The sequence below is a fragment of the Bos javanicus genome, chromosome 1 (genome assembly GCF_032452875.1).
Source record: "Bos javanicus breed banteng chromosome 1, ARS-OSU_banteng_1.0, whole genome shotgun sequence".
In the NCBI taxonomy this organism is placed as follows: Eukaryota; Metazoa; Chordata; class Mammalia; order Artiodactyla; family Bovidae; genus Bos; species Bos javanicus.
Genome location: NC_083868.1, coordinates 65278736 through 65302611, shown reverse-complemented (window position 1 = coordinate 65302611; position 23876 = coordinate 65278736). Strand labels below are relative to the sequence as shown.

The 23876-nt window shown below is 41.3% G+C and overlaps 2 protein-coding genes across 3 annotated transcripts in view; one reads left to right on the top strand and one right to left on the bottom strand.

Annotated features, from left to right (window-relative positions):
- Nucleotides 1-2759: 2759 nt before the first annotated feature.
- Nucleotides 2760-4277, bottom strand: LOC133252701 (uncharacterized). The gene is made up of 5 exons (XM_061425549.1): nucleotides 4182-4277; nucleotides 3981-4113; nucleotides 3207-3813; nucleotides 2981-3060; nucleotides 2760-2847 (listed from the first exon to the last, which is right to left on the bottom strand). The coding sequence occupies exons 1-5, from the start codon at nucleotides 4275-4277 to the stop codon at nucleotides 2825-2827; spliced, it is 939 nt and encodes a 312-aa protein (XP_061281533.1). The 3' UTR covers nucleotides 2760-2824.
- GPR156 (G protein-coupled receptor 156) overlaps nucleotides 3640-23876 on the top strand; it is a 108534-nt gene continuing 88297 nt past the window's right edge. The window contains exon 1 of one of the 2 annotated variants that reach the window (XM_061399438.1): nucleotides 3640-3728. The gene's annotated coding sequence lies outside the window, so the exon portion shown is untranslated. The remainder of the gene's footprint in view (nucleotides 3729-23876) is intronic. The other variant, XM_061399411.1, reaches the window with a different exon arrangement.

The following is a 23876-nucleotide window of genomic DNA, read 5'->3' as shown; positions in this document are numbered from 1 at the left end:
TTGTAGCTAGCAGACCTGCCCACAATACATGCTAAGGGAAGTCCTTCAGGCTGAAATAAGAGGGCACTAGTGTCACGACTGAAGCGAATTAGCAGCAGCAACAGCAGTGTGTTAGTCACTCAGTCGTGTCCAACTCTTTGGGATCCCATGGACTGTAGCCTGCCAGGCTCCTCTTTCCTTGGAATTCTCCAGGCAAAAATACAGGTAGCCATTCCTTCCTCCAGGGGATCTTCCCAACTCAGGGATCAAACCTGTGTCTCCTGCACTGCAGGTGGATTCTTTACCGTCTGAGCCACCATGGAAGCTAGGCAGTAGCTCAAATCCACATTGAGAAATAAAGAACACTGGTAAACATACTATGTAGATAAATACAAAAGAACACTATAAATTGATTTCTTGTTTGTAACTCTTCTCCTAATTGATTTTAAAATAAACTGAATGAAAAAGTAATTATAAAAGTGAGTTGATGAACTTATAGTGCAAGAAGGATACAAATAATATTTGTGTGAAAATATCACAAAAGAGGGAGGAGGGGATGGAGTTACACTGGAGCAAAGCTTTGTATGCTATTGAAATTAAGTTGGTATTACTCCAAATTAGATTATTTTAGGTATGGATGTTAATTACAATGCCCAGGGCACCCACAAAGAGAATAAATTTTAGTTTTTAAATTCTAAACAAATAAAAATATATACAATCAAAAGAAACAAGGCAGAGCTGAGGATTTTAGTGGTTTGGATTAAGGATAGTCATTTTAAGACAATGTCAATCTAAAATTAAGGATTCAAATTCCTGGAGCATAGAGTCTGTCTGTTCTAGTGTGGGTCATGCCCACCATTACGGTCAAAAGAGGAGTTTCTAGCCTGGCAAATCTTTAGAATTGCATGGGAGGCATTTTCCCAAATAAGTGGGTTTGGGCAAAAATAAATAAGTGATGACCATTAAATGGGTTAACATTTTGTTAAACAGAATATTAAAGAATCAAAATGGTCTATTTAATGTGACTGTGCCAGATAATAATACATAGAAATTTATATTATACTATAAACAGAAGTATATTTGTGAATGGGGCAATTTGGATTAATAGTGACTGAGTATGGGATAAGGATAAGAGAGTAGGATGGTATGTCAAATTTTTTAAATACTGAAATAGAAGATTGATTTCCCTAAGAAGTTTGAAACTTTAAAGTCTATTTTAGTTTTCCAAGTGCTATGTTGACTTGTGAAATTAAGGCATGTGATATTAACTTGCCACAAACTGGAATAAGTTGTAGTTGGTTTTTAAATTCTAAACAAAAAGTAAATGAATAATTGGGAAAAGTATTTGCAAATCACATGACATGTTAACCTGTGACATACATATACAGTTACTATCTATAATATGTCTACTGCCATACCACCCTGAACGCTCCCAATCTTGTCTGATCTCAGAAGCAGGGTAACATACAGGAAATTCTTACACTTCGAAAAGAAAAAGACCCATAACTCAAAAAGTAAAATGAACTAAGTATATGAATAAACAATTCATAGAACAGAATATCCAAAAGGGGAAACAGAAAACAAACAGCTTTACTAGTAGACAGTGAAATAAAAATTAAAGGAACAACAAATTATAACTATTCATTTAGCAGAATAGCTAAAAAATAAGTAAAGTAAATTGTTATGGTCTTTTAGAAGGCAATCTAGTAACATTTTAAATAGACCAATCTCACACCTGGAAATCAGTCCCTCAGAAATTAAATTACCAGGGCATTTGGATACACATAAAGGATGTTTATTTAAACACTGGTGCCAGTGGAAATTTTTTTTTTTTAAGAATTGAGTTAATTTTGGTACATCCATACTGTGGAACATTATGCAGCCTCTAAAATAAAAGAATGAATCAGTGCTATACCAGTTAAACTGGAAGGATTTTTATGACATTGTTTAATGAGGAAAGCAAGAAGCAGAGAAGGGTTTACACTATGATTCCTCACTTTGTAAAATACACATATATATGGTTATATTAACATGCTTAACTTTTTAAAAATAGTTGAGAGGGGGAACAGTGAGGGAAGAGTCAGGTAAGAAAAGAGAATAATAAAAAAGGGTGTATCCTAAACATAACATACATGAGATAATTCCATTTGTGGATAAATGATGGATGGACATATGCATAAATATATACATGAAAATATGATCATCAAAACATTAACAGTGGTTATTTCAGTGTGTTGGTTTATTTCCTTCCTTATACTTTTATTTATTTGAATTTTTACAATAAGCAAAGTTTATATACATCCAAAGGATGGTTATTCATTTTAAAACGCATGTTGCCCATTGCCATGGGATTTAAGTTGAGTCAGAAACATATTATGCCTTGCAGGCTATGACAGTGGGGAGCCAAGAGGACACAGCCAGCTGTAACATACAGACCAACTTAGTAAGTGTTGTAATAGAAGCACAGAGTGTTGGGAAAGAGAAGTTAATTGATCTCTCAGATTTGACTGGGAATTTCTGGAAGAACATTGTTAAAGAAGAAGGCATCTCAGTAGGCTCTTGAAGGTTTGGGAACAATTCAACAGGTAAAGATGGGGATGAAGAGAAATCCAGAATAAATGAACAGAGTGAGCAAATCACACAGGGGCATTAAACATCCAGGATATATTCAAAGAACGGCAATTGGCCCAACACAGTATAACTGGAACACAGGTGTTGAGCAGATAGAAGGTTAGAATGGTAAGCTGGTTTCCAACTGTGAAAGTAGTTCAGACTGTATTCCACTTGCAGAGGGGGCTTACGGAGGGGGTCGGGGGCGGCCGCGGAGGTTTGTGTGTTTGTTTTTTCAGGAAAGCAGCATTCTTAGTTCTGTTTTGGGAGTGGGAAGAGGCAGGAGACAAGAACACCAGTTAGGAAACTTAAAATAATTCGGGCCAAGGTAATCAAGTTTAACAAGAGCAGCAATATGGGAATGCAGAGAAAGGAGAAAGATTCTACAAACCTTTTTGAGGTAAATAGGGCAGGCCTTGGTAGAAGATGTTAAACCTTTTGTGCCTGGCAGCTGAGGGCTTGGGGATACACCTATTTGAGAAAGAGAACACTGGAACTGAAAGTGGGAACCACGCTGGGAGAAAAATCCCACTATCTTGCAGAATATACAGGGGCTGTATATAAAAGAAGGGAGAGCTTCTGAGGTAAAATAAAATTATCAAGTTGGTCCCTCTCACTTTCTGTATGTTCCACAGGAAAGGGTCTGGCTGTAGAGAATGAGAGATCCGGGGAAAGTCCAGGGTAAAATCTCAGACAAAATTCCTGCTCTTGGGAACTGGAGCATGGGCGTCTTTCTTGCCTCTCCGCCGCCGAGACCCCCTGGGGCAGCCCTGTTCAGGCGAAGGAGGCGCGGGGCGCGGGTCCGCACAGCCGGGAGCGGCCGAGCGCGGGGTCCGGCGCAGCGCGCGGGGCGGTGCCAGGAGAGGGGCGGGAGGCGCGGCCCCGCCAGAGCCCGGCCCGGGTGGCCCCTGAGGCACCCGACGTCCCGCGCAGACAGCGGAGCCGGGCGCCGCCGTCCCGCCGCCTCCGCGCCCGCCTCCCGGCTCCCAGCGCGGTGATGGGCGCGGCGCCCTGCGGTACTGCTCCCGCCCCTCCCCGTCCCTTCCGGCCCCGCGAACCCGCGAGAGACCCGGGCACCGCCGGCGTTCTGCCGCCCAGCCGCGGGCCTGGCGCTCCTCGGCGGTCCAGGACCTGGTGAGGTGAGCGGCGCGCCCTGGAGGATCCCATAGTCGGGAGTTTGTAGGAGCGCTCTGTGGGCAAGATATGTCCACAGAACGGCAAAGACTTAAATTCTGAAGTAAAAAGTGGAAAGGGGGGAAGGGCGTTCTCTGCTTTGCAGAATCTGGGCCGCTTCTTTGGAAACGGTGAAGAAACTATCTTAGAAACTGGAGGCGAGCCCGGGGTCACTGACCAGGGATGCCCGTGGCAGTTTCCTGAGGAGAGAAGCCTACTGGTATTTGTCGGGAAGAGGGGCTGCGGCTGTTCTGTTTTGTTAAACAGGCGATAGCCTCCTGAAACGGAGGGATCCGAGAACGGTATGTAGACCCTCCAGAGGCTCTTCACGGGGCTTGTCCCCAAACCTGCCTGTCGGGGGGTGGGGGGGGAAGTGCACCCTAAGGGTGCCAGGTGGCGAGTAGGGTGGACTCCCTCACGAGGGTTGTGAAGTCCTGAATACAGAACGTTTTATTGCTCTGCTTTCTGTCGAACTGCCTTGTTCTGGGCAGAGAGACGCCCGGGAGCTGCAGCATCCTTGTAACTCTATCTGAAACTAGAGGCCACTTGTTAGATCGGTGTTTGGTGGATATCTTGGTGTACTTGCGGCGCTGCGGAATATGAACTTTGAAGTTTTTCTTTAAAATTGAGTTTTATTGTTATCATTTTAGAATAAGAATCTGTGGGGAGAGACGTCATGGCATGCTCTCTTCCCTTTGTTGGTTTCCTAGGTACGTGCGTGTATGAATAATAGGCAAATTATGTCCTAGCCTATAATGAAACATTTTTCCTGGTGTAGTCCTTTAACCGGGGTATGGAGGGTAATATCAAATTATTCCATACCTACGTGAAGTGTGGATTAAAAGCTGGAAAATTTGTCATGTAATTGTATGAGGCAGCTAGGCCTGCAAAGGAAAACTAATTTTTCTCTGCTTCAGTCGTGTCCGACTCTGTGCGACCCCATAGACAGCAGCCCACTAGGCTGCCCGGTCCCTGGGATTCTCCAGGCAAGAACACTGGAGTGGGTTGCTCCAGTGCATTTCCTTCTCCAATGCATGAAAGTGAAAAGTGAAAGTGAAGTCGCTCAGTCCTATCCGACTCTTAGCGACCCCAAGGACTGCAGCCTACCAGGCTCCTCCGTCCATGGGATTTTCCAGGCAAGAGTACTGGAGTGGGATGCCATTGCCTTCTCCTACCAATGGCTAAATGCAGCATAGAAGGCCTCCCTGCAGGCTGGTAGCAGCCAGGCTTGCAAAACAGTAAGTAGCTTCTTCCTTTGCTGCAGTTGGAGGGAATGGATATGGAGATAAATGGCTGAGGATGTGGTAGTACACAATACAAGGCAGTTTGAGTCTGGAGAATAAAATGCCTTGGCAGGCTTTGCTTGAGTTAGAGATCTCTTGGGAGGCGAGTGGTGGCTCTCTGGTCCCAAATTTGCCAACCTAATTCCACTTTAGGGCCATCACTGTCTCTAGACTGCTCCCTGTATTTCCTCTTCTCTCACTCCAGCTTTTAGCGTCTCCCTGTTCCCTATTAAAGTCTAGGGTTGAGCCTGGCAGACGTCAAGTTATGGTGGCCTTGGGATAGAGAACTTCCAAGTCTAGTGAAAGCAGAATTGTGGCCCGGGGGAAACTTGGGGTGGGTAGGGTGAAGCAACTTCCAGCCTAGACTTCCAGCCTAAAAGACTCTCAAAATAGTGGCAGAGTGATAAAGACAGAAGGAAAGAGATTCTCTCAGGTGGACAGTAGGTGCTTAACAGTTTATTTCCTGCTCAGAATTTTAATATTTCCTTTTTTGTTGTTTGACCATAAGGGCATTTCCAGATGGGGTTGGGGGAGTATAGAACTCTGAAAAGTCCCTCCTTCTCCCAAATTTGCGTTTCTTTCTACTCCCTTGTAGGTTTTTAGAGAGTAAGTGGGGACAGGGGGGGAGAGAAGAAAGAAGTAGTGAGGCTCTGCCTTCCCACAGAGACAATGGACCATGGACTGACTTGGGCCCAGAAGTAGGATTTGAAAGTTGAAAAGAATGTTCCATGTTTCATTAAAAATGAGAGCCTTTATTATGCAGAAAGGCATTGAGAACCATGACATTCTCATTTAGTTACTGATGAGTTCTGCTTGATAAGGGATTCAAGTCTCTACTTCTCTTTTATTTTCCCTTCCAACATTTTATTGTGAAAAACTTCAGACATACAGAACTTAAATTGAAAGGTGGTCAAGAAACAGATGTGTGAAGGATATTAACATTTTGAGTAGTGGAGGAAAGGATCTTATTCTTCTGACTTTTCCCTAAGAATTCTAGGCATATCTCTTCATTGCTTCCTTTTTCCCATTCTTAAAACATGTGTGTGCTTAATCGCTCAGTTGTGCCTGACTCTTTGCGACCCCATGGATTGTAGCCTGCCAGGCTCCTCTGTCCTTGGGATTCTCCAGGCAAGAATACTGTGGAGTGGGTTGCCATGCCAGGGGATCTTCCCAACCCTGGGATTGGACCTGGTTCTCGCTTATTGCAGGCAGATTTTTTACCATCTGAGCCACCAGGGAAGCATAAGTTGGATAATATCACTCCCCTGCTTAACATTCTCCAGTGAAATAAGATCCCTCACACTTTGAATAAAATCCAGCTCTCTACCGGGACTTATCAAAACCCTAATGGATCTGGCCTCTTTGACCTCATATCTTTCCCCTCACTTTACTTCTTCCTTGCTCTTTTCTGCCTGAACACTCTTCCCTCAAATATTTACACTGCTTCTTTCCTCAGTTAATTCAGCACTCTTTTCAAATGTGACCTCCTCCATCAGGTCTTCCTTGACCACCTAATCCAAAACCACGCTTTGTCACTCCCTGTCCTCTGACCCTACTTTAGTTTTCTTCACTACATTTACCATTACCTGGCATTGAATAGTATGTCTCTTTCTTTATTAATCATCTCTATATTCCACCCCTCAAATGTAAGCTTCATAAGGACAAGAAATTTTTTGTCTTATTCACGGCATATTGTAAGCAATTAATAAATTAATAAATAATTGTTGAATTAATTAGATAATTAAATGACACAGATAAGACATTGCCTCCCATAAGGGTGGCATAACCCTTGGTAAAATACTAGAAGTCCTTGTAAGTGATTCAGGTTAATCAATATTTTATAGGTAAATGATGATCCTGGAGATAAGTAGCCACTCTTGTCCCCACAGTGCTTTGAAGCTGAATCCTATGTTAGAAGCTGAGCTAGTTTTGACAAACCCTCATCCCAAACAAGATATAAAAAATTTCAATCCTAGAAATGTCCCTCATGCCCCTTTCTAGTTACCCGCCCCCCCAGAAGCAACCTTTGTTATGATTTCTTTTATCATAGTTTTGCTGGTTCCTGGACATCATATAAATGCATTCACACAGTATGTACTTTTATGTCTGCCTTTTTTCTCTGCACAGTGTCTTGAGATTCATCCTTGTGGTTGTATATTAATTGTTTATTTCCTTTTATTCCAAGATGGTATTCAACTGTATGAATATCTACTTTTTATTTACCCATTCTCTTGTTCATGGATACTTGGGTTGTTTCCAGTTTGGGGCTATTTTAAACAAAGCTGCCTTGAACATTTTATAGAGTCTACCTCATTTTAAGTCCTATGTACTTTATGTGAAAATCTTCATGCCACCAGTGCTGAGAGAAAGATGGCAAGATTATGGTGGCTGTGCCCAGTATGGCAGCCTGCCTGTACCCCAGCAAGCGCCTTCTCCAGACAGCCCCACTGGGTGCTGATCTCTCTCCCACTGCAGAGGGGGAGCACTTGAAAAATGCGTGTCCAGGCAAATTGGGGAGCCCTCAAGCATGCTTTCAGTGTTTCTCAGTCCCTAAAAGAGACTGTAGAATGCTGCTGCCATTGCTGTTGTATTCCCTGCCTCCTCTCAGCTCCCCATCCCAGTACAAATTGACTCTAATCAGCCATTGAGCATTCTGCTCTCAAGAGGTTTAAATATTTAAGAGTAAGAGTCTTGTTCAGAGCCTGATAAAATATTTATGTGTTTCCATGGGGCATTGGTTTTCATCTAGGCTTCTCAAAGTGTTTTTCGGAGACACTTGTCATAATCATGAGCTACTCAGACAGAGATAGATGATACAGCCAGAGAACATTGGTAATACTGAGCCCATCTTGCAGAGTGCCTTGCTTTCTAGGGATGGGGGAGAATGAGCATACAGAAAAACGGGCATTAATAGTATCTGGACCAGGAGACAGGCTGACAACAGTGACTTGGAAAAAGCAGAGTCTGTTAATGGAGTTCCCCTGAGGGTGTGAGCCCAGAGGGATGGTAGAAAGGAGCTTGTCAGCATGAGGAGGGATTATTTTAGATGGAATGCATTCATCCCAAGTAGAAGAATAAAGGAATAAGCCTTTAAAGGACACAGTTCCTTTGACACCAAGGTAGACAAAGCCTGTATAAGATAGCTATGCTGAGTGCTATAATTAAGTCATCACACCTGCTATGAAAATATGGGAGAAGGAGTGGAGGCTAGCGAGTGTTTCCAGGTTGGGGGAGAGAACTAGCTATCTCAGGAGAAATTGTTATTTTCTTCTCCAAGGAAGAAGTGCTTTTTGAGTCAAGTTCTGAAGGAGTTATGGCTCTCTGACTGGCAGCTGTGTGGCGTGGAAGGCATTTCCAGACAGAGTAACTTGAGCAGACATTCGAGTCAGGGCTCTAGTGCTGGTGTGGCCTGAGTAAGGTGAAGAGGAGGTGTCAGGGAGGGTTAGGGCAGGTTTGCAGTAAGAGATAAAGCAGGAGAGCTAAAGGCCAACTTGTAAAGGACACAGGAGCATGGACTTTAGTCTGTTTGTTGAAGGGAATCATGTAACTTTTGATTAGGTCAGATTTTGAGCAATTCTTGAGCGGTGCCTCTAGCCCAAGCAAGGCCTTGAGGTCTGTTTATGTCCACGGCACTTCCAGAATATTCTGCTATGTCCAATCCAGTCTAGAGCCTTTGTAAAATCTACTCTAAAGGATGTAAACAGAAGGAGGTCAGATTCATTCAGTATACTCCTGGGACTAGCCAGAAACAGGTCTCATCCATCACAAATACTCCAAGTCAAACTGAATTCATAGGCTGTATGCTGCATCCTCTGATGGCAGCATACATCCTCTTTCGTGGCCACTTTGCCTCAGTGGGGGCTAGTTGGGAGGGTCTAAGTACCCCTTATCACCTGAACCTAAATCTGAGTCAGTATACTTCAGGCTGGGTTGCAGGCAACAGAGGACCAAGTGATGAGACAGGCAGACCATTGCTACAGAACTCAGACTTTCTTTGACCCGGCTACTGGTAACAGAGGATTGAGGCCGTGCAGATTGACAACCCATAGACAGGACCGTTCAGCCACCTACCACATGTGTTCCCTTCAGATTCCTATTCAGAAGTGCCTCAGGATGTTTATTTTAATGAATAATGAAAATAGGGAGGGAGGAAAGGGTGTGAAACCTCTCCATCATCTTCGCTTTATGATGTTTGTAATAAGGAAGAGATAAGTAGAAGTGATGGTCCTGGGGAAGTCAGTCCTCAGCGCAGCAGTGAGGAACTTTGCCTATGTGTAGATTAGCTGCAGAGCTCTGGAATTCTGATGGGGAGAAGCGATTTCTTGGTGTGAGGACAGAAAAAGGCATGGAGGACCCCATAGAGAAACTTCATGATTCTTGCTCAGGGTCTTGCTGTTTCTAACTTTTCTCTTGCGGTGGTGGGTACATGTTCCAGAGTGACATTGGAAACACCCAGAAGAGAATGCACTGGGCCTTCCCATTGCCTTCTGCCTATGCTGGAATGTCAGCCTCTCAATCAGTACTGTCAGCTCCCATCCTGATTTTCCCAGGGTAACTGGGAAGACCCTGAGAGAGGAGGCAGAAGCGAAAGTCTTAACTAGGGAAATAACAAGACTTCAGACTAACAATATCCTTCAATATTTAAGACATTCTTAGTTTTCTGCATGAAGTGAAATCTCCCAAGGGCCATGTTTGCTGTGTATTTCCTCCGAACAGGTGAAGAGGGTTCGTGCTTAACTGAGTGCCTTCTCGTAATGGACATTTCAGTGATTGTATGTTGTTCCCTGGCCTGCTTTTGGATGTTGTTTGGAGATTGGAGTAAAAAGGGAACAGGAAAGATGATGGCAGGAGACAGGAAAGGGAAGAGAGTAGTGACTGGCTGGGGTCCTAGGTACCCGATTATCTGCAAGTGAGAGACTGGGACGAAAGGAGATCAAATAACCACCCATGGGAATCTTGATGTGCAAATATTGCTGACTGCCAAAGTCAGTTGTGAAGAGAAAAGAAGGGCTGAGACATGAGGCTGCTCTCAGTCAGTCTGAGGAATATTAATACAGGCTTGACACACCAGAATACATAGCCACACCACAACCATGCAGATCCCAGCAGTAATATACTGTCCAAACCCCTTCACACTTCCATCACGTTCTCTCATATTCATTTATAATATTAGTTATGTATGTGAGATACTTGTAAAGATATACAAATGCAGACCTACTTTAAAAAGTAAGTATAAAGAAGCATTCTAAAATATTAGCAGCAGTGGGATTATGAATGATTATTTTTTTCTAACTTATCTGTATTTCCCATGATTGCTATTATAAGCATGGATTTCTATGATACTCAGTAAAACATTAAATAAAATAATCTTTCAAGGGACTCAGTACGAAGAAAGAAGAAAAGGCATACGTGGAGGACAGTAGGATTTTACCAGAATAGAAAAAAGATGTTGGAAAATGAATGAAAATCACAGAAGTGATTTTGTCAGGAAGACGGAGGGGAGAGTAGGTGGAGATTAGTAATGTTTTCTCTATTTACTGTTATTTACTAGACTTGTTATAATGAGTGTGTATTACTTTTATAATTTAAAAATGCAATAAATTTAAAATATAAAAAGAATTTATTGAGACTATTATTTACAAGTAATACCAGTGGAGTGTATAGTCACTTTCAGGCTGCTAACTTCTGCATATTTTTTGTTCATTGTTGAATATCATGTATTTCTTGCTGCCCCACCCCCACCCCCGCCAAGGATCTGGAAGCTTTTATCAGCATGAAGCCAAGTTGCCAACACTCTGCCAAATGTCACACCTCCAAGGCCTTAATGCCATTCTCTGGGCGACAACTGGAAGTCCCATAATGGGCTTCCAGGGGTCCACCAAGGTGCTAACACAGAGCACTTCGCAACTGGACAGCAGCATCTTTCCCAGAGTTTAATATTTATTCCTGAAGCTGCCAGGCCATCCTTATACATCACATCTCTGAAATATGAAACTGGAGCCAACAAAAGCTGTCAGTAGCTGGAGTAGTGGGATTTTTCCAGACAAAACCCTGTTCTTCTCTCATTCAGCTTACTGACTCGAGCAGCCTCTTGGGAACCTCTGCGGCTGAGCTTCTGGAGAGGTGGATGTACTTTTCATTTCACAACCACTGGCCTTTTCCAGAGACACTGTCGAGTCTGTGCTTTAATTGGCTCCTTCTGAGGAACAGGTGGTGAGGCCTCTCTCCAGGAACAAAAGTTGCTGCCTACCTCTGTGTACCAGGATCAATTTAAAGCAAATGCTGGAGAACTGTACCATCCACTGGCATTACTTGTAAATAATAGTCTCAATAAATTCTTTTTATATTTTAAATTTATTGCCTTTTTAAATTATAAAAGTAATACTCATTATAACAAGTCTAGTAAATAACAGTAAATATAGAAAATGTTACTAATCTCCACCTACTCTACCCTCCGTCTTCCTGAAAAAAAAAATTTCTTCTGTCCTTTTCTACATTCAAATCTAGGTAGAGTTATTTTCTATTTCATATGTAAATGGGATCATATAATACCAGTTACTTTATGTTTCATTTATTTATTATATTAAGTACATTACTATAGGTACATACATATAGTTGATCCAATTTTTAATAACTACATATATTCCTTTGGAGACATAATTTTTCCCATTATTTTTGTATTGATAGATATTCTAAGTTATCCTCCAGTGTTTTTTCTTTTAAACAAAACAAATTATGCTACAATAAATATTCTACATTTATCCTTACACTTTGGTTTGTATTTCCATAGGAAAATTCCCCAGATTGGCATTTCTGGGTCAAAGGGAACACACACAATTTTCCTGCTCACTGTGGGTCTCCCCTCCAGCAGCCGTTTCCCTCCCTCCTTTTGTCTTGCTCTCCACTCTCCCGCCGCATTTCTTCAGGGAGGCCTGTGTATGTAGGCAGGAGAGCCCTGCAGTGAGAACTCATCCTTGCCAAGTGTGGATTATATCAGCTCAATGGGGAGCAGGGTCTGCTGTATCTTGGTTGCATTGTGTGTCTATTGCTTCTGGTTGGCCAAACTATTTACAGTTCCCCTTGTTCATTTATTCCATGCTGAGGAATTATCCATGGTCTTCATCTGTGGCAGGAGCAGCCTAATCAGTGGGGAGGGAGGCGCTTTCAGAGAGAAAAAGTCGTTACAGTGCTTTCTCACAATGCCAAATCTGCTGTGTTTTTATGTCCTTTCCTTAATAGTTGGATTGAGAAAAGTTCTTTGATTCCATCCCAGTCTTCTCCCTCTATTTTGAGGGATTTGGGGATTTTTATGAGTATATAGTCAATCAACTTCAGCTGATTACTTGACATGAGGCTAATTAGTTGAGAAGGTAGGGGTCTTACACCTAAAGAATCAGTGCCACTCAACAGATGTAAACATTTTTAAACAAGTGATTTTACTTAGCCTGGTATGAGTAGTGAGCTTCCCAGGACTACTTGGTTTTCATTTTTAGTTTTGCTCTTGTTTGCCTGTAAAAATTCAGTCTAGCTCTCAAGACTGGAGAGGAGCAGGATTCTTCACCACACCAGGGCTAGAGAAAATATCAGAGAAGCATTAAGGGAAGCCAGTGAGTATGAACAAGGGAAATGTAAGTAATGAACTGCCAAAGTAGCAAGAAGTATATGGGGTTTTTAAATCCTCAGCTGCAGGCTGCTGTGTGGGCCTGTGAGCTCTTGGACATGCTATGGAGATCTGTGATCCTCTAGTTCTGTGTTCAGAATGCAAACATTAGCTAAGTCATCCTAGATGACCTCAAAATTATGAAGTCCTGTGACAGACATTTTGCTGTTGGCTTCTATAATACATGCTGCAATTTTTGCTTGGTAGCTTTGAAATGAATTTTTATGTCCTAGATTGAAAACTAAAGAAAGAAAAGAAAACCAGAATAGAAGTTATTGTCGTTAATTTCTAAGAAGAAATTTTACTTTCATTTGGACATGTATAAACCTGAAGAATAAGCATCATTCTTTGTATTAATACATACTTTTTCATCAACTTTTCAGATATGTACTGATGGAGTAAAAATGATAGTTAATAATTGACTATAGTCAGTCACTATGATAGGTTTGTCTCATAACTTAGGGATTCTATAATGTATCTTAATTGGTCTCATAGTTAATAGTAGGATAGTTATATTTTATACTGTTTTCATTGTGATTTGAATCTCTAAAGATTATCTTTAAACAGTTTTGTCTCCTCAGTTAAAAAAAAAATTAAGGTGAAACATATTATAAGACATTAAGCATCTGCTTCTAGCCATAATGAACCATCTGGTAGTAGACTGTTGCTCCCACAGGGGATACCTAGAAAATCCAGATTTCCATAATCTGTTTAAAGGCATAAAAGACCTACTAATGCCAGTGCTTGAGATCTAAAACCTCAGAAAGAAGAGAAATTCATTGAGTGCCCCATATTCTGGGTTGCATTTTCCCTTGAGACATTTGCCATTTGTTAAGTAGCATGTAAGGAAAAGCTAAGAACCCAAGCAAAAAGAAGCTACTGAGAGTCAAAGAAGCTGAGCAGAACATTCTGCAGCCTGATAGAGCTGGGGAGGGAAAAAAGGGGGAATTCAAGGACACTAAATGAGCTGGGACATAGAGGTCATGATCATGGAAAGAAAAGAGACTCAGAGGAATTAGTGCAATAAATTTGAGTCATTTTCCTTACAAGTCATTCGCCAATGTATAAGTAGCACAGCTGTTGTTTAGTCTCTAACTCATGACAGGCTTTTTTGCTACCCCATGGACTGTAGCCTGCCAGGCTCCTCTGTCCATGGGATTATCCAGGCAAGAATACTGAAATGGGTTGCCATTTCCTTCTCCAGGGGACCTTCCCAACCCAGGTATTGAACCCACATTTCCTGCATTGGCAGAGCAATTTTTTACATCTGAGCCCCACCCGAGGAGCCCAAGTAGGAGCCCAAGGATTAAAAAAAAGCCGAACAGAAAGCAATGCTAAAAAGCTAAACTCATCAGAGCTAGTGCAATCTTACTGTGCTGAGGAGATTAAAATGGGAGTGTTGGGTCCACCAAAGTGGAAGGGCCTGAAAAACACTGATGGTTAATTTCATGTGTCTCCTTGTATCGCCAATTTATTTTGGAGGTATACCTGTGAGAGTGTTTCTGGAAGAGATTAGCAGTTGAATTAGTGAACTGAATAAAGCAGTTGGCCCACCTCAATGTGTGACAGAACATTATTGAGAGAAATTTAAGAAGACCTAAATAGACAGAGAGATACATCTTGTTCACAGGTGCTATGGATTGAATGTTTGTGTCCTCCCCAAAATTAATAGTTGAAATCTAGTCCCCAGTGTGATGATATTTGGAGACTGGGCCTTTGTGAGATGATTAGGTCAGAAGGATGGGGAAACCTTCATGAATATGATTAGTGCCCTTATAAGGAGAGGCCCGAGAGCTGAATAGCTCTCTTTCCATCGTGTTAGGGTATAACAAGAAGTCAGCTATCTGCAGACTGGAAGAGGGCTCTTACCACAACACAGTCATGCTGGCACCATGATCTTGAACTTCCAGCTTCCAGAACTGTGAGAAATAAATTTCTGTTGTTTATAAACCACTTTTAATCTATGGCATTTTTTAAATAGCAAGTGATTAGATTATTAGAACATTATTATTAAGATGTTAATTCTCTCCTAACTGATCTATAGATTCAATATAATCCCAATCAGAATCCCAGATGACCGTTTTATAGAAATGATAATCTCATTTTAAAATTCCCTGGAAAATGTGCACTGTCTAGAATAGCTAAAACAACTTTCAAAAAAGGAACAAAGTCGAAGGATTATCACTCCTTGTTTTTTCTTTTGAATTCAAGAGTGGTTTCACAGGTGTATGGATATGTCAAAATTTATCAAATTGACATTTTAAATATTTGCAGTTTAATGTAATTTATACCTCAGTAATGGAGAAGGAAATGGCAGCTCACTCCAGTATTCTTGCCTGGGAAATCTCATGGGCAGAAGAGCCTGGCAGGCTACAGTCCATGGGGCTGCAAAAGAATCAGACAAGACTTAGTGACTAAACAACAACAACAATACCTCAAGAGAGCTGTTTAAAAGCTAATAGGAAAATGGGATAAAATACAATTGCAAAATATTTTAAAATACCAAAAAAAGAACATAGGACAGATTGGGAAAATAAAACAAATAGTGACATAATAAATTTTAACTCATTTATGTCAGTAATTCATAAGAATAAATAGAATACAACTAAAAGATTATTGTACTAGATAAAGAGTAGACATATTAAAAAGGATTATTAAAATGTTTTAATTGGTGACAGAGTTTTTCATAGCTTTCATCCTTTTAATGCATCATGCTTTACTTGTGGGTAGCCACAAGTATTTGGTTTATGAGAACAATATAAATAGAAACCTTAATTTAAAAAAAGTTTTATCCCTAGCTTCACCTGAGTTGTGATTTGAAATGAGCTTCCTCACTGGACATGAATGGGGTTTGTAGGAGAGGTTGACATGGGCTATGATTCCCCTTTCTGATTTTATATGTAAAATATTACATATTTGTACATGTTTTTCAGAAGAGGGTCAATAGTTTACATCAGTATTTCATGTCCAAAGAACTATTTAAGAATTATGGTTTGAAGAATGAATAAATTGAGTACTATTCTAGGTGTCTAATTTCTCAGTAGTATGTCTCTGAGATTAATTTTTAGTGAATAATTCAAATTCAAGTAGACTCAGATTCTCATGGTATGAATGCCAAATCAACAGGTGCAGCATCACCTGGGAACTCACTAGAAATGCAGATTCTCAGGCCCTACTGAATCAGAAACTCTGGTGGTAAGGGCCTGCAATCAGTGTTTTTAAAGGCATTTTCTAGATAATTCTGATGTGCACTAAAGTTTGATAACCACTGGGTTAAACTGTTCTTAGAAAAGTCTATTCTGTACCTCATACTTCCAAGCCAAATTTAGGACATTTTGATAAGAAAGTGGCTGCAGAATGGAGAAGGCAATGGCAGCCCACTCCAGCATTCTTGCCTGGAAAATTCCACGGCGGAGGAGCCTGGTAGGCTGCAGTCCATGGGGTCGGACACGACTGAGTGACTTCACTTTCACTTTTCACTTTCATGCATTGGAAAAGGAAATGGCAACCCACTCCAGTATTCTTGCCTAGAGAATCACAGGGACAGAGAAGCCTGGTGGGCAGCTGTCTATGGGGTTGCACAGAGTCGGACACGACTAAAGCGTCTTAGCAGCAGCAGCAGAATGAACAGTCTGCTGTTAATAGCTTGCATTTTCCATCTTTTTATCCTCAGAGAGCCTGTATCACTCCAGTGTCCAGATTAAAGTGGAATTTGGAGACACAGCATATAAAGTGAAAACTGAAAGTGTTAGTTGCTTAGTCTTGTCAGACCCTTTGCGAACCCCATGAACTATAGCCTCGGAGAAGGCAATGGCACCCCACCACTCCAGTACTCTTGCCTGGAGAATCCCATGGACGGAGGAGCCTGGTGGGCCGAAGTCCATGGGGTCTCTAAGAGTCGGACACGACTGAAGCGACTTAGCAGTAGAACTATAGCCTGCCAGGCTCCTCTGTCCATGGAATTCTCCAGACAAGAATACTGGAGTGGGTAGCCTTTCCCTTTTCTAGGGGATCTTCCCTACCCAGGGATTGAACCCAGGTCTCCTGCATTGCAGACAGATTTTTTACCAGGTAAGCCACCAGGGAAGCCCACAGCATGTAAGTTCACTCACAGAAATTCTAACAAAAAGATTCAGGGATGAGTCCCATTAATTCCAAGAGCCTTGGACCTCTGCTTCTTTTGAGGAGTTGGACATTGCTTTCTCAATAGACTGAACCTCATGTTTTCACAGCTGTGTGGCACCTTCACAAACTTCTTTTGAAAGAATGCTCAGCATTACCATGGCTCTATTTGAAAGGTAGATTAATGAATTCACACAGCTTATGTTCTGGATACCCAAAAGGGCTGAGGTTTCAGCTATAGCAGCATAAAACTTGAGCCATCCAAAACCAGCCTCTGAAACCTTCAAATTTCCTTCTGTTGCCTGAAGCTTGATTTGTATGACACCTTACTGTTTCGCTGATGAGAAATACCATAGAGCACTTCACAGCAGTTCTCATTAAAGGAGGGCAGCCAAGTGGAATTCATTCTTGGCTCTTAGTAGTTTTCAAATGAGAATTTTATTGCATATTAATGAGCACTAATTGACATTTGTGACTGGTTTTTATGGAAATCATGCATGTATAATTTGCATAATAGTACCTAAGTGCTTCTAGGAAACAGTGCAACTCTGGGAAGTTGGTGTGGGTTTTAGTATGTTGCTTTTTTTTTTTTTTTTAATTCCCAACTCCAGTCCCTGGCAATAGTGTGGAATATTAACAGGTCTCTAAGATCCATCTATAAAACAGTGGTGACTCACGCCCAGTTCATGTGGTTGTGCCAGTTTATACCCGAGTTCAAAAAGAGTCAGCAAACCACATCAGGGCAGGAGCAGGAGATGCTCTCACAGTAGTCAGGGGGATTTTCCAGCCCTTCTGTATGAATCAAACCTCCTGTTTCTGCTGAGTTATAGTAGTATCTAGATGTCCTGAGGGTTGTTCCTAGGAGTATAGTACTCCTATAGAGTTTAGAGTTTTCTAAACATCTCTGGGTTCACATCAACACATATGTACTGATCACCTGCTAAGTATCAGGCACTGTGTTAGGTGCTAGAGCAAAACCTCATTGTCTTGTTCCCTGCATTCCTAGCTCTTAGCATAGTGACCAGGACACAATAGTTGATCAATCAATATTTATTGAATTATTGAACATGGTCTCTACTATCAGGGATCTATAATTTCATCTTACAAAATCTGATCTTACCTAAAATACAAAGATCATTACTCTTCCTGTTAGAAGAAACAATGATTAAGAACTCAGGATTCCATTAGAAACTTTATAACAAGAAAGATCTATAACCTTGATTATATGACCCAAGTCTTCTGTACAGATGACCCTTTCCTCTACTGTGGAGATGAAAGAAGCCAGTACTTGTTGACAATCTAGTATATTAGTTACATTTACGAACATCTTGGATATCATATGACTTAATCATCAACAAAACCTATGAGGTATAGATAGTATTACCTCATTTCACTGAGGAGGCAGCTGAAGAATTGAAGTTAAATGACTAACTTAAGGCATCATGGATAGAAAATGATGGAGCTGAGATTTAAATTCAGCCTTGGCTTTGCCCATTGTAATATCACTCATTATACCAAGTAGTCCAAGGATGTGTGAAATGAAGCCAAACTCCATGTACTGAGATGGAGGCTGAATTGGCCCAGGAACCCTGGGGTGTGCCCTGCATTCAGTTGACCTACTGTTTACAGCAAACCTGGTACTTACAGCAGTGTTTTTCAGGTCCTATGGGGGACCCACTCCAATAGCCAGTCTGATTCATTTTACTTCTACCAAGAAGCCAGAAATGTTTAAACACTGTAAGCAAAGGGAGAAATCAGGTTTATTGGAAGAAAAGTTACAGGTTAATATCAAATTTAAAAGTTGAGTATGTTCTTCTGTAATCTTGAGCAAAAATGTTCTCCAGATTGTGGAGAAATCACTGACTATGAACTGGAAAGCCCTGGAGAGGAGAGGCTTTAGAACACAGGGATTAGGAAAGAATGGTGGTGTGGTCCAAGAATTCATACAGAGCCCCATGATCCAAAAGCTTTGTTTCCTCTAAGTTTCAAATTACAGTGGTGAATCAAATCCACTCTTCTTCCTCCCATCCTGTCCACCTCCCACCTCTGCCAAGGACATCCAGTGATTCCCTTCTGCTTCTAAAGCCCCCTAAGAGGGATGTGTTTCAAGCAGCCGTCTCTTCTCCCCTTGCTCTTCCCTCTGGTGAATCAAGATTCCCTGCACAGCCCTGCTTCAGGGTCCTAGGGATGATTACTCAGAAACCATGCAAGTATGTGGAAAACTTAATTGGAGGCACTTCAAAGGCTTTACAAGGAAACTTTTATTATTTCACCCTCTTTTATAAGGCAAAACTATGAAGCAGATTAATTCAGTCCATTTTACATTTTGGGGGAGAAAACGTGCACGTTCCCAAACTTATACTGTCCCAGGAGAATGGTCTTTTGTCTTCCACATTGTTCCTTTTCTCTCTCAGACTTCCTCCACAAATGTCTACAGCCCTAGAGCTGTTATCCCTGTGGCCTGGCCTCTCCAATTGCCTATACTGGTCCTGTGCACATTCAGTGTATTCAAATCAAACTTGCCTTCCTTCTGGTCACTATTCCCATCTGGCACTCCCCATATACACACACACTCTCCATCTTCCCTTCCCCAAGTCCAGGCCTTTGCTCAGATATTCCATATACATGAAAGGCTAACTGTAGTTTCCTTTAAAGTCCTTTAGCTCAGTTGGTAAAGAATCCACCTGCAATTCAGGAGACCCCAGTTTGACTCCTGGGTTGGGAAGATCCATTGGAAAAGGGATGGGCTACCCACTCCAGTATTCTTGGGCTTCCCTTGTGGCTCGGTTGGTAAAGAATCCGCCTGCATTGTGGGAGACCCCGGTTCGATCCCTGGGTAGGGAAGATCCCCTGGAGAAGGGAAAGGCTACTCACTCCAGTGTTCTGGTCTAGAGAATTCCATGGACTGTATAGTCCATGGGGTCGCAAAGAGTCAGACATGAGCAACTTTCACTTTCAAAGTAATATAGAAAAAGTGCTGAAGTTGGGAGACCAGAGCTCTGTTCCTACACTCACAAGGTGATCCTGAACCTCCCAACCTCTGTGAAGCACTTTTCTGGCCCATAAAATGAAGAGATTGGACTTTATTATGTCTAAGATTGCTTCCAGCTCCAGCCTTCTTTCCCTGACTGAACCGTCTGTTCACATACATGGAATATTTTCCGATCCTGATCTCATGTTCATGCTGTCTTAGAATTTACAACGGTGAGCCATCTTCTTTGTTGTAGATCTGTGTGGCGTGTGATCTTTAGGAGAGCTTTAATCTCTTCTGCCCTGCTTGTACCTGCCTGTTGTCCTCACGAAGAGCAGTGTATGTTCAGGAAATAGAAATGAATTTTACTGCTAATATAAGTGACCCATATTCAGCATGTTTGTAAATCTGCTAGCAGAATGCAATACAGTGCAATCAAAAACAGCTAAAATGCATTTTGCATTCCCTGCTGTTTATAATTATCCATATATCTGCTGTCTACATTAACATAGTTAATGGGGAGGTACTACTTCAGACAATATTAGCACCAGAAGGTTAGCGCCAGAAGGAACGTTAGTGAATATCTAGTACAATACTACTGGGGCTTCTCTGGAGGCTCAGTGGTAAAGGATCCACCTGCCAGTGCAGGTTCACAGGTTTGACTCCTGGTTCAGGAAGATCCCCTGAAGTAGGAAATGGCAACCCACTCCAGTATTCTTGCCTGGGAAATCCCATGGACAGAGGAGCCTGGTGGGGCTATAGTCCATGGATTTGCAAAAGAGTAGGTCACTACTTAGGGAGTAAACCACATATTGACTAAACAACAGTGCTCTTGGTGGTGATTTGAATAGATACATTTTTTATTAATTTGCATGTGGTTCTGACTTTACCTCTTCTTAGTGGATAATCTGAGGCTGAGATACTTCAAACAGTGTATCTATTTGTTCACATTGGGTGGAAATATCCCTATTACTTCAGTTGTCCCTTCTCCTGTTTTTAATATAAAGCGTGAAATGGGTTGAAAAATGAAGAGGTAATGAAATCCGGACAAAAGGAAATTAGTCATAGGATAATAAAAATGAGCCAGAAATGCCTAACACTGCACAGTTGCTGTAAGTGAACCACATATTTGATTCCAAGCATCCCGGCAGCCAAAAGAGAAAGAAACATACTATTCATGACATTAAAATGTTCCAGAAAAAGATAACTTTTCCTGGTATTTGAAAAAAAAGAGAAATTTAAACCATCTGTCCTCATGGAGGAGCCACCAAGTCAATGTTATCGACCACACCTTCAACAATATTTTTTTTCTTTTTTTCTTCAACAATATTTTACTAATACCTATGATGCTAAATTCATTTATGCAATAATCATTTATTGTGTGCCTTCTATGTGCCATATATGTGTTACTGTATTAGTTATTTTTTGTTATTGTTCACTCAGTCATGTCCAACTCTTTGCAAACCCATGGACTGCAGCACACCAGGCTACCCTGTCCTTCACCATCTCCCAGAGCTTGCTCAAATTCATGTCCATTGAGTCAGTGATACCATCCAACCATCTCGTCCTCTGTCATCACCTTCTCCTGCCTTCAATCTTTCCCAGCATCAGGGTCTTTTCAAATGAGTCAGCTCTTCGCATCAGGTGGCCGAAGTATTGGAGCTGCAGCATCAGTCCTTCCAATGAATGTTCAGGGTTGATTTCCTTTAGGATTGACTGGTTGATCTCCTTGCAGACCAAGGGGCTCTCAAGAGTCTTCTCCAACACTACAGTTTGAAAGCATCAATTCTTTGGCTCTCAGCCTTCTTTATGGTCCATCTCTGACACTGGAAAAACCATAGCTTTGACTAGACAGACCTTTGTTGGCAAAGTAATGTCTGTGCTTTTTTATACACTGTCTACGTTTGTCGTAGTTTTTTTCCCCCAAGGAGCAAGCATCTTTTAATTTCATGGCTGCAGTCACCATCCGCAGTGATTTTGGAGCCCAAGAAAATAAAGTGTCATGGTTTCCATGGTTTCCCCATCTATATGTCATGAAGTGATGGGACCGGATACCATGATCTTACTTTTTTGAATATTGAGTTTTAAACTAGCCTTTTCACTCTTCTCTTTCACCTTCATCAAGAGGCTCTTTAGTTCCTCTTTGCTTTCTGCCATAAGGGTGATGTCGTTTGCATATCTGAGGTTATTGGTGATTCTCCTGGCAGTCTTGATTCCAGCTTGTGATTTATCCAGCCCTGTATTTCGCATGATGTACTCTGCATATAAATTAAATAAACAGGTTGACAATATACAGCCTTGACGTACTCCTTACCCAATTTGGAACCTGGTGACTGCAGCCATGAAATTAAAAGACGCTTACTCCTTGGAAGGAAAGTTATGACCAACCTAGATAGCATATTCAAAAGCAGGGACATTACTTTGCCAACAAAGGTCTGTCTAGTCAAGGCTATGGTTTTTCCTGTGGTCATGTATGGATGTGAGAGTTGGACTGTGAAGAAGGCTGAGCGCTGAAGAATTGATGCTTTTGACCTGTGCTGTTGGAGAAGACTCTTGAGAGTCCCTTGGACTGCAAGGAGATCCAACCAGTCCATTCTGAAGGAGATCAGCCCTGGGATTTCTTTGGAAGGACTGATGCTAAAGCTGAAACTCCAGTACTTTGGCCACCTCATGCGAAGAGTTGACTCACTGGAAAAGACTCTGATGCTGGGAGGGATTGGGGGCAGGAGGAGAAGGAGACGACAGAGGATGAGATGGCTGGATGGCATCACTGACTCAATGGACGTGAGTCTGAGTGAACTCCGGGAGTTGGTGAGGGACAGGGAGGCCTGGTGTGCTTCGATTCATGGGGTCGCAAAGAGTCGGACACAACTGAGCGACTGATCTGATCTGTTCCATGTTTAATTCTAACTTGCTTCTTGACCTGCATACAGATTTCTCAGGAGGCAGGTAAGGTGATCTGGTATTCCCATCTCTTTAAGAATTTTCCACAGTTTGTTCTGATCCACACAGTAAAAGGCTTTAGTGTAGTCAATGAAGCAGATGTTTTTTGGGAATTCTCTTTTCCAAAGATCCAATGGATTTTTCTTTTTGATACTTAAATTATCTTGTCATTGACAAGAAGCCTGTTGACTCCTACATCCATTTGACATGATTCTGTAGTCTCTGTAGTCTGATAATTTTTTATTTTCTAGCAAGGCAAAATATCCCAGTTTCATCTTGGATATTTCCAATTCTGTAATTTAAACTGGCAATTTCACTAAAGAAAACTGATTTCTTTTTAGTGAAAGTGTTTTGAGAGATTGCAGTCTGGGCACTTGGAGGGCTTATTGTTACAGATTGTACTTATTTCTGAACTTTGGTTGACAAACTGGGAAATATGAATATTTTAGGAAAAGAACACTTTGATTCCATAGTTATATTTCCCATTTAAATAATAGATGGAAAGATTTTACTTATTTTATATGTTTATCTTTTTTCTGTTACTTTGAAAATCTTAGTTTCCAGTGACATGAACATAATTACTTATTTGCTTTACCTAGTAAATAGATGTGTCTATATGTGTATGTATGTATATGTATATGTATATATATAATGTATATGTATATATTTGCTTTACCTAGTAGATAGATGTGTCTATATGTATATGTATGTATATCCATCTCTATAAAATAGGAACAATATCCAATACCCACTTCATGTTGTTTAAGATTTCTTTGTGGTTATTTTTTGTCCTTTGATGTATAATCAAAATACTCTTATTTAAATTAATTGTGGGCTCCCCTGGTGGCTCAGATGGTAAAGAATCTGCCTGCAATGCAGGAGACCTATGTTCTATCCCTGGGTTGGGAAGATCTCCTGCAGGAGGAAATGGCTACCCACTACAGTATTCTTGACTGAAGAAGAGGAGCATGGCAGCAACAGTCCATGATGTCACAAAGAGTTGGACATGACTGAGCAACTTCACACTTTCAAATTAACTCTTCTTTATGTGGTTATATCATCAACTTGTTGATAGGTTGATTTGTTTCAGTTTGTTTCCTAAGTTTAGACATCAATTTTCTTTTTTTAATTTTGT